At 44.4% G+C, this 14,376-nt stretch overlaps 1 protein-coding gene across 1 annotated transcript; it reads left to right on the forward strand.

The window, feature by feature from the left end:
• The first annotated feature begins 5,423 nt into the window (after window positions 1–5,423).
• KLHL33 (kelch like family member 33) lies at window positions 5,424–14,356 on the forward strand. Its single transcript, XM_003755798.3, has 4 exons — window positions 5,424–6,911; window positions 10,351–11,275; window positions 11,644–11,811; window positions 12,284–14,356. Exons 1-4 carry the CDS (start codon window positions 6,182–6,184, stop codon window positions 12,786–12,788), a joined length of 2,328 nt encoding a protein of 775 aa, XP_003755846.3. The 5' UTR covers window positions 5,424–6,181; the 3' UTR covers window positions 12,789–14,356.
• Window positions 14,357–14,376: the final 20 nt, after the last annotated feature.

The raw sequence follows: 14,376 nt of genomic DNA on the forward strand, positions 1-14,376 counted from the left end.
TCACCTCATTTAAGTTCCATCTTAACTCTTCTCCAATCGATGTCCTCTCATTCCCTCTAACAAGACTCCGTGTTGACAAACATCAGGTTTTGAGGAAGCTAGTCAGGTGTTCTACTCCCTCTCTGAGATTCAATGACCTCCTCTCACACTAGCCTTAGTGACTGAGGGGAAATGCCATACCTCCTTACACTGTGGGCCTCTTGCTCTGAGTTCTTCATCTGAGTTCCCCAAGGCTTCTGGCCCTTCTGACACCTCCCTCTTTTTAGAGATTTTTGAGCCTAATCCTCCTGGGGTGCACAGGGAAAGAAGCCCAAGATGTGCTCTGTCAAGGGGAGAATCACTTCTAGAAAGAGAAAAGGGAGAACATGAAGTGGGGATGGGGTGTGACTGGGTGCCATCACTAAAGCAAATCACAGAAAGTCTCAGCAAAGCCAGTGGGATGCATAGCCACAGCATCGGCAGGGACCAGAAGAGCCAGATGGCACCTCTGAGCTCTGGACCTGGACTCTAGGAGATCAAGAACTTCGTGCCTCATGTGAAGAAGTGCTCCAGATCACCATTGTTCAGAAAAATGCAAATCCAGACAACTCAGACACCACTACACCCTTCAGATTGGCTAAGATGACGAATGTTGAAGGGGATGTGGAACAACTGGGACACTAATGCATTGTTGGTGGAACTGTGAACACATCCAGCCATTCTGGAGAGCAATTTGGAACTATGCCCCAAAAGTTATCAAACTGTGCATACCCTTTGGTCCAGCAGTGTTTCTACTGGGCTTATATCCCAAAGAGATCTTAAAGGAGGGAAAGGGACCCACGTGTGCAAAAATGTTTGTGGCAGCCCTCTTTGTAGTGGCAGAAACTGGAAACTGAGTGGATGCCCATCAATTTTTTTTTTTTATTTTATTATAGTAACTTTTTATTGACAGAATCCATGCCAGGGTAATTTTTTTTTTTTTTTTTACAACATTATCCCTTGCACTCACTTCTGTTCCGATTTTTCCCTCCCACCCTCCACCCCCTCCCCTAGATGGCAAGCAGTCCTATATATGTTGAATATGTCTTAGTATATCCTAGGTGCAATGTATGTGTGCAGATCCAAACAGTTTTCTTGTTGCACAGGGAGAATTGGATTCAGAAGGTAGAAATAACCCGGGAAGAAAAACAAAAATGCGAACAGTTTACATTCATTTCCCAGTGTTTTTTCTTTGGGTGTAGCTGCTTCTGTCCATCATTGATCAACTGAAACTGAATTAGGTCTCTGTCAAAGAAATCCACTTCCATCAGATTACATCTTCATACAGTATCGTTGTTGACGTATATAATGATCTCTTGGTTCTGCTCATTTCACTTAGCATCAGTTCATGTAATTCTCTCCAAGCTTCTCTGTATTCATCTTGCTGGTCATTTCTTACAGAACAATAATATTCCATAACATTTATATATCACAATTTACCCAACCATTCTCCAATTGACGGGCATCCACTCAGTTTCCAGCTTCTCAGTCAGAGTCAGGATCAGTTAAAGTCCTTGGTCTTTAGGAAGAGAAGTGAAGGAGGCAGGCAAGCTGCCATGCAGCTCATCAAAGATGAATCCTGGACTCTGGAGTTCGGAGTCTCTAGCCTCTCTCCTCCTCTTCCTGCCTCAGAGCAACTCTGACCTCTCTCCCTCAACCCTCCAATCCTTGCCTAAGATTACTTCACCACCACACATTCAGCAAGCCCCAATTGGGAGGGGAGCCATCACATCACCATCTTATCTAAATATATGTATATAGAATATACATATATAGAAATATACATATATAGAAATATATGTATATTCTCACATGGAATAGGTAATTAATCTCAAGTACTCTGCTGTCTCAGGTTCAAATACACCTTTTTAGAGTTTCAGCCTTCTACAACTGCCCTATAAAAAATGATGAACAAGCTGATTTTAGAAGGACCTAGATCCAAGGAAATTCTCCCCGACTGATAAAACATGAGGGAGAAGTAGAAATAGAAAAAAATCCACATATTACCACCTCAATGAAATCCTTTGTGGAAAACGCACAAAAATATTATTACCAAATTTCAAAACCAGAACAAAGAAAATTTTGCAAGAAGCAAGAATTCAAATACATTGGAGCTACAATTAGAATTGTATAAGACTTCCAGCAATTACAAGAAAAGACTGCATTCATAGTTACCAACAATCAAAATAACTAGGCCAGTGGCCAAAATCATATCCAAGAAAAATATCCATGATATTAAATGAAAAAAATGGACATTCAATGAACTTGCAGATTTTCAGAACTTTCTATTAACCAAACCCAAACAATAGAAAATTTAACATATAAGAGCCAATATAAAAGATCAATTTCAAGGAACTCAATATGGACAAATGGGTTTTTTTTTTTACATGTCAAATACACACTCTATGTTTGATTTATAGAAACAACAGGGTAATTCAAAAGAAAGATTGGCAGAGTTAACGTAAAAATTAATTATACAAATGAGGTGCAGAGGAAGAATGGACAAAGAAGCATTGGAGTAGTTCTGAAAACCTACTCAAATTGGGAATCCTCCCTCATGTTTTGCTAAGCACATGATAATGTTCTCTTTTGTTTTGTATTCCTTTTCTGTTTTTCTGTTGTTTTTTTGTTTTTGTTTTTTTAATTAAAAAAAAAAGTCTGGAAAGATTTACACAAACTGATGCTGAGCAAAACAAGCAGAACCAAAAATACATTGTATACAGTAACAATAAGATTGTGTAATGATCAACTATGAAAGACTTGGTTCTCAGAACTTCTCAGAAATTCAGTGATCTAAGGCAATCCAATAAACTTTGGATAGCAAATGTCATCTGCATCCAGAGAAAGAACTATGGAAACTGAATGTAAGGCAGCTAAATGGCGCAGTGGATAGAGCCCATCGCTGAAGTCAGGAGGACCTGAGTTCAAATGTGGCCTCAGACAATTAATACTTCATAGCTGTGTGACCCTGGGCAAGTCACTAACCCCAACTGCCACAGCAAAGAAAGAAAGAAAGAAAGAAAGAGAAAGAAGCGAAACTGGTGACCAAGGCAGAGAAAAGAATGATAGCTCATGTGAGTCATAATTAACATCCCTGGATTCTAATGCTCAAGGCCCAAGACTGTCCTTCAAAACTCCTCTGCTGTCGAAATCCTTCTATTGGTTCATACCCATACCAACCTGGGCTGTGATATAGGGTAACTAAAGATAGAGGAAGTGTCTTTCCAGGACAATCCCCCAAAGCTTTGGCTATTGACTTGTCCATTTTCTACCAAGCTAGAATCCAAGAAGAAACAATACTATTGAAGAGGAGAAACAAAAGCCAGCTCTGTCCCCAGGATGGACTGGGAACTTGAGAGGTTAAGGGAGGAGGAAGTGTAGAGGACAGGAATCAGGGTTGCAGATCGAAAATGACCCATCTCCAAGGTCTTGTACCAAGGGACAAGTTCAGGGTGTTCCAAAGCTCTCTACCTACTGGAATGTTCAAAGATTGTGTCCTTTTTTCTTCCCACCCGGAATTTTTTTTCTTTTCTAGTAAATTTATTTTTGAATATACATTGTTTTATAAATCATGTTGGGAAAGAAAAATCAGCAAAAGAGAAAAACCATGGGAGAGATTAAAAAAAAAAAAAACAGAAAAAAAGTGAACATAGAATGTGTTGATTTACTTTCAGTCTCCTTAATTTTTTTTCTGGATGCAAATGGCATTTTTTGTCCAAAGTCCATTGGAATTGCTTTGGATCACTGAACCATTGAGAAGAACCAAGTCTTTCTTAGCTGATCATGCACATTCTTACTGTTATGGCGTACTGCTTGTTTCATTCAGCATCAGTTCATGTAAATCTTTCCACACATTTCTAAAATCTTGTTCATTTTTTATAGAACAGTAATATTCAATTACCTTCATATATCATAACTTGTTCAGCCATTCCCTAGTTGATGAACATCTACTCATTTTCCAATTCTTTGCTACCACAAAAAAAAAACTGCTAGAAACATTTTTGCACATGTGAGTCCCCCCTTTATGATTTCCCTGGGACGCAGACTCAGTAATGGTACTGCTAGGTTAAAGGGTATGCACAGTTTTTTAGCCCTCTGGACATAGTTCTAAATTGCTCTCCAGAATCACTGGATCATTTTACAATTCCACCAACAATGCATTCGCGTCCCAGTTTTCCCACATCCCCTCCAATATTTATCATTATCTTTTTCTGTCATCTTAGCCAACCTGAGAGGTATTTTAATTTTCATTTCTCTAATCAATAGTGATTTAGAGCATTTTTTCATATAATTATGGATGACTAATTTCATCATCTGAAAATTGTTTGTTCATATCTTTTGAGCATTTATCAATTGCTTCCCACTCAGGATGAATGACTTGGAATGAGTAGTAGTGTGGAGAGCATAACTTAATCTTGGTCCTAGGATTCCTGAGACGGGCTGAGGTTCAAGACTTTGGGATTTTTTTCTCCTAAATGAGGTTGATTTCTGGTCATTGATAATTAGATGAAAAGATTCCTAGACAGACTCCCAGTTCAGAGGAATGGGTATACAATTTCTCAAGCAGTAGAACCAGCAACTCACCCTTTATGTGAGGAACAAAGAGAAAAGCCTACACAGAAAAATGAAGAACATGTTGAGGCTGGTGACTAAGCTGGCAAGAGTCCTATGTGCTTTGATTGGGTTATAGGAATCATGATAAGGAATCATAGAAGGAAGTCTGAGGAATAAAGAGGGCTGAAGAGACAGAGGGAATAGGGAAAGCTATGGGTTGCACGAAAACTAAAACCAAGAGAAATTAGGTGGCCTAAAGGAGAATAATCAAAGGCACTTGGGAGTTAAATTCTTGAGGAAAAGCTACTGATCCTTCTCAGAGTTTTTCTCCCCCTAGATGTGCTGCATGCTTAAGTGGGTCAGATGTTTCGGGGGGGTTTCACAACCCGAAGCATCTCTGAAGCTGCAAAAGGGTTGCAAAGATGAGCCCTGGGGAGCAGATCCTAAAGAAATTGGCTCCAGGCTGGGAATTCCAAAGTCTTGTGCCTCAGCCAATCTCAGGACTGGTTCCTAGGACCCGACTGAAGTTATGTCCTGTACACCACATCCCGTTCCAAGTCAGTCAGTCCTGAGTGGGAAGAAGAAGGAAGGAAGGGACACAATTTTTGAATCTTCTAGCACGGAGAAAGCTTTGGAGCAGTCAACCTCTCCCACAAAGCCTAGAAGATGGGTCATTTTTGATCCACAACCCTGCCCCCTATCCTCACGCTCCCCAATCCCCACCCCCAACCTCTCAGGTGCCCGTACCACCTTGGGGATAGAGCTCTTCAGCAGCATAGTTTTTTCTTGAACCCTAGCTTGATAGAAAAAGGAAAAGTCAGTAGCCAAAGCTTTGGGGGATTGTCCCAGAAATAACTCAATTCGCTGCAGCCCCCTCTTAGTCAGAGCAGGGCTCACCTCCCTCTACTCGCCTTTCCATCACGCTCACTATCCGCGGCTCAGACAGCTTTCCTGGGTTATTCGCGTTCTTCCTCCTTCAATGCTCGAGCTGTCATAGACTTTTTAATGTTCAGCTCCCCTATCTACAAGTGGGAGAGAGGTCATCCGGGGACTGGGCTCTAGGGATTGGGTGTCCGAGTCCAGGCAGCCGCAACCTCAGCCCCTTACCCGACTATAATTAGCTCACTAGGGCGACAGGCCAGGGTGGCCCCATAAGTCCCCTCTCCCTGGGGCTCAGAGACAAAGCCCAGCACCTAGGTGAGGAGGGTGGGGGAGCTTGTGAAGGTGACCGGCTATAGAAACTAACGTCACCATCTCAGTTCGGCAAGGGAGAGGGCAATAGTGGGACAAACACTAGACCAGGAAGGGTCCCTATAATCTCTGCCTCCTTGAGGCTCCGAATCTATCTCCTGTTTGCTGCGAGATAGCCCGGCTCCCCCAGAAGGCTGAGAAAAGGGAACTGTCTTTGAGGGGGGTTGGGAAGGCTGGAGGTTTATGTGGCAGAACGCCTGAAGTACAGGTTTGGCACTTCTCGGACTTGATGAGTGATGAAAGGGGATAGAGGTGCATTTTATCTACGTTCGCGGGCAGAGCAGTAAAAACTCAAGTTTTGACAGGTGCCTAATTTCGCCCCTCTCCCAATTTTTCTCAGACCAACCCAGCTCTGGCCATGAGTTCCCCAGGCACCGTGATCTGCAACGAAGATGAGGGGCTACTTTCCCCTCAGTTCCGGAAGGACTACCCCAGCCTCTCTTTACCAACTCAGCAAAGCCCCACCTGGCCTTCCTCCCCAGACGAAGACTCGGGTCTGCTCCCCTTCCCTCTGGGACAACCCAGTCACCGGACCTCCCATCTTGGAGATCTTCCTTCTCCTTCCTTGTCCCTGGAGGAAGATGAAGAAGGGGAAACTGAGGCGCTAGTGAGTGAGGAGCACCCAGGCCAGTTCTTTGCAGAAGCTCGACGGCTTCGGGACTTAAGCCTGCTGCTAGATTTAGAGGTAATAGTGCAGGGTCGAAGGTACGCGGTGCATGGGGTGGTCTTGGCTTCAGTCAGCAGCCTCTTTCGCTCCTGGCTGCTGGGCAATGGGGACCCAAGACCCCCCATACAGCTGGACGTAGCACCCCAGGGTTGGGAGGCAGTGCTGACCTTCGCCTACGAGGGGGTGGTGGGTCCCGCCGCTTTGGGCGATGTGATAGCGGCAGCGGAGCTACTGGGAGCCCCTCGGGTAGCAGCAGCTGCTGTAAGGAGACTGGAAGGGGACCGAAACCAAGGAGACAAGGAGCAAGAGGGACTGGATAAAGCTAAGGAGTTGAGAGAGAATCTGAGCATCATGGAGCAGCTCTACCGTGAGGGTGTTGGCTGTGACCTGGAGCTGAAAGCAGAGGGCTGCCACCTGAAGGGTAAGCACCTGGACAGAAGAGAGGGAGGTGGATGAGGAAGAATCGATGGGAAGCAAGGGCAGATACCGACAGGATTCTGCGCATTCACTAAACTAAAAGCATTAAGATGGAACTTGGATGCAAAAGAACTGAAGGGTATATATAGGCTCTTACTTCCTTGGGTTCTCCATATATCAAGGATTTACTGTCAAACAGAACATGAGCTTTGAGTTGTTTTTCCCATAGTGGTGATAGATTTACACTGACCATGCACTCTTTCTATCTCTGTCCTCTCTTGAGATAAACAACATTCATATACAGGACAGCTGGCTGGAGTTAGTAGTACAATCTGTGACAGTAAATACAAGCAGCAGCCAATTGGGGCAAAGAAGGATAAACCTAAGACGTTGGCCTGTTGGTCGGGCCATGCTCTGGTGCCACACATTACTAGTGGAAGGAATGATGTGGAAAAATGATTATCAATTAACACTTATGCTTGTCACCCATTGGCTTGAAGACTTGGATCTTCTACAGGTGCTAAACAGGATTTCTTGCTCAGAACTCAGTTTAATGTGATCTCAAAGCTCCTCTTTCCAAAATCTGGTTTTCAAGATCATATCCTTTCTGACACATTCCTTATCATTAGTGGAGCCAGTAGCAAAATAGGTAAAATATTAGTTAATTTTGTCTATGCATCCAGGGGATGAGGAATGCTGCTGAAACTGGTCTGATGTGACTTATCCTAGTGGCAGACGTCAAAAACCCAGCCATCTCAAGGGCTGGATCTTTCAATTTTATCTTTGGCCACTAATGCTTGGTACAGATACTAAATGACCAAAAAACAAAACAACACAAAAAAAAAAAAACAAAAAACAAAAAACAAAACAAAACAAAACAAAAAAAAAAACAAAACAAAACCCTGGTGCCAGCATCCAGAATAATAGAACTGAGGGTAGAAGGGGGTCTTAGACATCATCTAGTTCACTCTTGTTTTTCAAGTAAGAAAACAGAGGGTTTTAGAGGAAAGTCACTTGGGTGCTTAGGATTACACAAAGAATTAGTAGCAGAACCAAGGTAAACCATAAACTCAGGTTTTCTGAGGTTCATTCTGCCACTCTTTGTTATTCTACATTGTCTTCAGAAGAAAGTTCCAGTTGAGGCACATTTGTGTGGCAGAGTGGTATATAAAACAATCATGTTTACAATCCAATTCAGTAAGTAAGTGCCCAACATATGTGAGCCTAGGCAGCTAGTTGTGAAGAATTTATCAATCACCTTACTATATTCCATGCAACTAAGTGGCACAGTGGATAAAGTTCTAGGCTTGAAATCTGGAATACCTGACTTCAAATCTAGTCTCAGATACTTACTAGCAGTATGACTTTAGGCAAGTCACTTGCCCCGTTTGCCTCAGTTTCCTCATCTGCAAAATGAACTGAAGAAGAAAATGGCCAAGTACTCCAGGATCTTTGTAAAGAAAATCCCATATGGGGTCATGAAAGTTATTCACAAATGAACAACAACGAATATATAGGGTACCATACCAAGCATTAAGGGTCAGAAACAAAATGAAAGCTCGAGCCCTTGAGGTTTACTGAGATTTACTGAAGCCTATGTGGCTGTGTTCCTGGCACTTCACACAGGCATAAGTCACATCTGACTCCCTGAAAAGTTTTAACAGCATTCCTCATGAATCCAACTGAGCAAGAAGGATTGCCAGCAATGAGGTCCTGGAATGGGACCAACTTACTATCATTCAAGTGATGCTCACTGCAAAACAGCTTCAATGAATGCAGAAAGTACACTGGCACCCCACCCAAGATGCTGCTGTGTGTCAGACCCTGCTCTATTACTTTCTGACTTTTTGAACACGGGCATACTATTTACTTACCTAAACCTCAGTTTTTTCATCTTTAGAATGGGAGGGGAGAGAAGATGGGGGATTAGAGACACAAAATGGTCTCTAATAACTATAGCCAGGGAGGAAGTTATGGGTGGGAGTAGAGAGAGCCCATGATTGGAGTTAGGAAGATCATCTTTCAGACATTTAGTAACTGTGTGATCCTGGATAAGTCACAGAAACTCTCTGACTTAGAGAATGGAGATAATAACCAAGTCTATCTCCTGGGGTTATTGTGAGCTATTGATATATCTTTCTATTAGAGCACTATTCTAGAGTAGTATAAAGTTCACAAAGCATTTTCCTCACATTCCCCTTGCTATGGAAAAGGTAGTGGAATACAGTAGCATGCCTATTTTTTTAAAAAAGAGGAGACTGAATCTAGGGGAGGGGGTGGGGGGAAGGAGGGGAAAGTTGGAGCAGAAAGTTTTGCAAGGGTCAATGCTGAAAAATTACCCATGCATATGTCTTGTAAATAAAAAGCTATAATAAAAAAAAGGAGGAGGACATTAAATAATTTGACCACGATTACACAGCTAGTAAGTGTTGGAGATGTCATTCAAATCAGGTTTTCTTCTAACTCAGTCTAACTGCCCTACTGTATGAATTGGTCCCATTCTAGTCTATGATTGGTCAGGCAGATGGAAGAAATACCATTGGGAAGGAGAGTCAGTGTGTGATAGTACAAAGAATTATATTTGGAATCAAGGGCCTGAAGTCTATTTCCACTCTTGCCCCTTGAGATCACTTAGTTTTCTCTCATCATCTCATCATCATTATCTGTCCTACCCACTTCTCACTGATGTTATGAGGTCCCTAGGAGGTAAGGTAGTTGAAAGCACTTCCAAAGCAAAAGGTGCTTTCTATAAAAAGGATTCTGTATAATTAGGCTGAACCAAGCAGAGGTTCAAGCCATGTTAACTAAATCTAGGCTTCTGAGTGACAACTTGTTAAATAAAGATTTGATTGCAAAACTGAGTCAGTAATGCAAATAGTAAAATAGCAAGAGGCACAGGGATGATAGCAGCATCTGTTGTCAAGCAAAAAGTAATCTTCACAGGTACAAGGTATGAGCAGGGCTATTGACTGTATCCTTGTCTTTGAAGCACATCTATCTGCCCTTATAGCATTGTCAGTGAGAAACTAGATTAGGAATAAAAAAAGAATAGTGTTCTGTTCCAGGTGACAGCTTAGGGCCCAGTGGTTCTCAAACCTTTGTTCTCAGTATCTTCATGTTAAAAAACTATAGGGGATCTGTTCAAAGAGTTTTTGTTCACATGGGTTATGTTTATAGCTATTTACTATATTAGAAATAAAAAATAATTTTGAATTTGTAGACCCTCTGAAAGGGTTTCAGAGACCCCAACAATTTCTTTGGACTGCACTTTGAGGGCCACTCACTGGCTTAGGCTCTTTAGTTAGACTGGAATATGGGGAGTTCTATAATCTATAGTAGACAGTATCAGAGGTGGGCATTAAAAATAGGAAGAGCTGTCGGGCCTGTTGGGAGCCTGGTATCTGTTCTGACTCCATGTCCTCCCACATTTCCTGTACCCACAGTGCACCGTGTGGCTCTAGTCTGCGGGAGTGAGTTCTTCGGGGCGATGCTCCTGAGTGGGATGAGGGAATCTCAGGGCTCAGCTGTCACACTACGTACAGTCTCAGCCCCCGAACTGCAGCTCCTCGTCTCCTTTGCCTACTCAGGGGCGCTGCAAACAAACTGGCCAGGGCTGCTGAGGGCCACCCTGACTGCCCTGCAGTACCAAAGCGGCTCCTGCTTGGCCTTATGCCAGAGAGCCCTGGCCCGAGGCCTTAGCCCAGTCCGATGCTTGGCCTTGCTTCCCGTGGCTGAAGCCCCAGGCCTGGAGAGACTTTGGGACAAAGTGCATCACTACCTCCTCAACCATCTGCCCGCGGTGGCGGCCTGCCCTACCTTCCCAGACCTGCCTCCTCCCTTCCTGGCCAGCCTCCTGGCCAGCGATGAGCTGCATCTAGAGGAAGAATTCGAGGCTTTCCAGGCGGTGTGGCACTGGTTGGCAGCAGATCCCCTTGGCAGAGAGCCTGAAGCGGAGACTCTACTGCGCTGCGTCCGCTTTGGTCGCATGTCCACGCGGGAACTGCGGCGAGTGAGAGCTGCCGGACTGCCCCCACCGCTGCCCCCCTCCCTGCTACACCAGATCCTGGTGGCGGCCGAGGTGCCGGGCCGAGAAAGGCGGCGGGAGCCTGAGCGGGCCCTGGTGGTGATCGGTGGAGACGGGCTCACGGCAGACTTGGCTCAGAGCCAGCCGTCCCGAGGGGTGTGGTGGGCGCGCGCCTTCTGCAGTGGCGTGGGGCTGGTGCACACAGTGGAGTGGGGGAGGCTGCCCACCCTGCCCCCTCCGGGGCGCTTCCGGCACGGCGCTGCCAGTCTCACTGGGAGCGAGCTGTACGTGTGCGGAGGGCAGCACTACTACAGCCACTCAGACACCCTGACCTCAGTGCTCAGGTAGGGGAGAGAGGGGACAGTGGGGGCAGAGAGAGATCAGACTAGCCTTTGTCGCTGGGTGCCCCACTCTTCTTCGGGGGCTACTTCGACCAGGTGAATCTTTGTGGCAGTAGCCAGAGCTCCCCAAAGTTCTCTTTCGCCCAGCCTTACTTCTCTGGCAAGGGATTGCGGAGGGAGGGCTTTGGGGGTGAGGTGGAAAGCAACGAAATACTACTAGTCTGGTGGGTGCCAGAGCTGGAGAGCAGAACTCACGGAGGGAGGCCAGATAGCACTGCTGGAGGGCACAAGGGAGGAAGATGTGCAGATTCAGGAGTACTCCCAAGCACCAGGTAACTCTGCCCGTCTCTCTTTCCTATATGTGTTCATAGGTGGGCACCTGGCCAAAGTAATTGGGAAGAGTTGGCTCCAATGTGTCAAGCTCGGTCTTTCTTCCCACTGGTGGCTCACGATGGACATCTTTATGCGTTGGGTGGGAGAGACAACGGGGCTGCCTTGGATTCGGTGGAAGCCTATGATCCCAAGCTTGATGCTTGGAGGTGAGCAAAAGAAAGATCAGTCAACTGGTAGACCTTTATTAAGTGCTAATTAGGTGCTAGAGAAAATAGTGATGGAGAGGAACCAGGTTTCTCCTAAAACTATAGCAACTACTTTCCCTTAAAAAAAAAAACAACCTTTTATTACTTTAGCAGGAATCTGTCCTTTCAGCCAATTCTTAGACTCACAGAATCTCAGGGTTATAGATCTCAGAGATTATCTAGTCCATTCCCTTCCTGACCAAGAATCTTCTTGTTTCATTACTTGTGCCCTCTGTCTCTGTTAGGGATAACGGGATACTCAGATCCACATCTGTATCATGATGCCCACATTTAACTGGCCCAAGATGTTCAGTGTCATGAAGGGGTTGGAGTGATCTGGAGTTAGACAGGGAAAGGAGGCCCAGCTATAAGAAGGAAGTTAAGGATGTCAGCTGCCCTTCTCTGCTGAGACAGTCCTTTGTTCTTCCTACAGGTCAGCACCACCCCTCCCCACACCCTGCTTTGCCCACGCTGCCTCTGTGTTGGATGGTCAGGTCTATGTGAGTGGAGGCTGCAATGAGTTTGGTCAATATCTGGCCTCCCTCTTTAACTACAACCCTACTCGCAAGCCGTCATGGGTCCTGCTGAATCCTATGAAGACCCCTCGGGCTAGCCATGTCATGGTAGCCCTGGGTGGACGACTCTATGTAGCAGGAGGTTTGGGTGAGGCCGGAGACCTGCTTAGTTTTGAAGCATATGAGCCCAGGACTGACACCTGGATGAGCTTGGAACCCTTGCCCTCTCCCCATGTGGGAGCTGCTGGAGTCTCTCTTCAAGGGGAGATCCTAGTTTTGGGGGGCTATAGTCACCAAACATATGCTCTCTCCCACTTCATTCATGCATACTGCCCCGGCCTAGGCCGCTGGCTTTGCCTGGGAACCTTGCCCCGACCCCGAGCTGAGATGTCTGCCTGTGTCCTTCAGCTATCTCCTGTATAGCTGCAAACTCCAGGAGCTGATTTAGCTCAGACTTAACTCCTTAGTCAGGCAGAAAAAGGAGGAGGAGAAAAAGATGGAGAATCAGGATGTGCAGATTGAGGATATGGGCAAGAGGGAAAGAAGCACTTGAGGGAAAAATAGATCATATGATGGGGGAAAGCTTTACAGAAGGTTTTCTTCATTTTGTGTGCTAGGGACTCCTTTGGCAGTCTGTGACATCCAAGGACCACTTCTCAGGATGATATTTTTAAACTTTGTGCACAATATAAACTATATAAGAATACAAAAGAAACTAATTATACTGAAGTACAGTAGGAAAATAAAGTTAGGGGGAAAAAACTTTGTTCAACTCCATCCAAGGCTTATGGATCTAAAGGTAGACCTATGCATGGCACAGGCCATGGCACCCTATCATCCTAGGATTTAGAATGGAAGCAGAGCTTAGAAACTGTCATTTTATGGATAAAGGAACCAAGGTCCAAAATTTTAAGGGAGCTGTGCAGATAAACACAAACAATAAATCTAAGTTATGGAAAGATCATGGAAAGAAATGGGAAGCAAGGAAAATTTGATAAAAGTTTTAAAAGGTCTAAAAGACCTTTTCTTCCTCGCTTATCTCTTTTACCTTGTTAAATAATATTTTTTTCCCCACTGCCATGCTCCAAAGTGTCTGAACTCTCCTGACCAGACCATTTCCCTCCTTAAATAGCCCCTTAGAATAAGCTTGGCTTTTTTATATCTCAATCATCACATCTACCTTTGGGGAACTTCTAGGTTCCAACAAAATTGAAGGCTCAAGCAAAGAAGCCCTTGACTAGAGTTGTAAGAAGTGAGGAAATGCAGTAGATAAAGTGCCAGATTGGGAACTGGGACAACCAGGATTCCAATCCTGCCTCTGATACTTAAGTAGCTATTTGATTGAGCAAAATCATTAAATATTTCCCATTCATTTTTCTCATTTATAAAAGGAGAGAACCTCTAAGGTCCCTTCTGGCTCTCAGTCTATGATTTTATGATTTAGGTAGGAATTAACTTCAGGAAAGCTGCTGATAGAAGCAGATGTGTGTATATATGTGTGGATGGACAGGGTTGTTTTTGGTGAAGGGAAAGGGCAGGTGAAACAGAGATGGATTTAAAAGAGTCTATACTGGAAGGGGTTATGATTTAGGGGATAGCAAGTGAACTAGGGAACTTCACTGCCTGGATCTCTCCTTACCCAGCATCCCCAGGATAGATTGTGAGGTGAGTGAAAAGAAACATTTTTTTTACTTTTAGACTGTCCAGTTGAGGAAGAGGTGAATAGAAGGATAATTTGAACACCATGAGAACTGGACAAGAGATCCCCTATTCCCTTTACTCCTTTTCCCTGGGATTTTCCTGACCCATCTATTTTTTTCTGAATGGGGAAGGGGAATAGGGGCACAGATACACTGTGTTTGGGGAATTTTTGATATTCATTTAGTAAAAGACAAATAGCTATTTCAAAGATATTCCAGGGATATACCTATATTTTATTTTTAAAATTCTGAACTTAAGAAATAAAACAAGCATTTCCATAACAAAGCAGAATATAAAAAGAAGACTATAT

The sequence above is a fragment of the Sarcophilus harrisii genome, chromosome 2 (assembly GCF_902635505.1).
Source record: "Sarcophilus harrisii chromosome 2, mSarHar1.11, whole genome shotgun sequence".
NCBI classification, from domain to species: domain Eukaryota; kingdom Metazoa; phylum Chordata; class Mammalia; order Dasyuromorphia; family Dasyuridae; genus Sarcophilus; species Sarcophilus harrisii.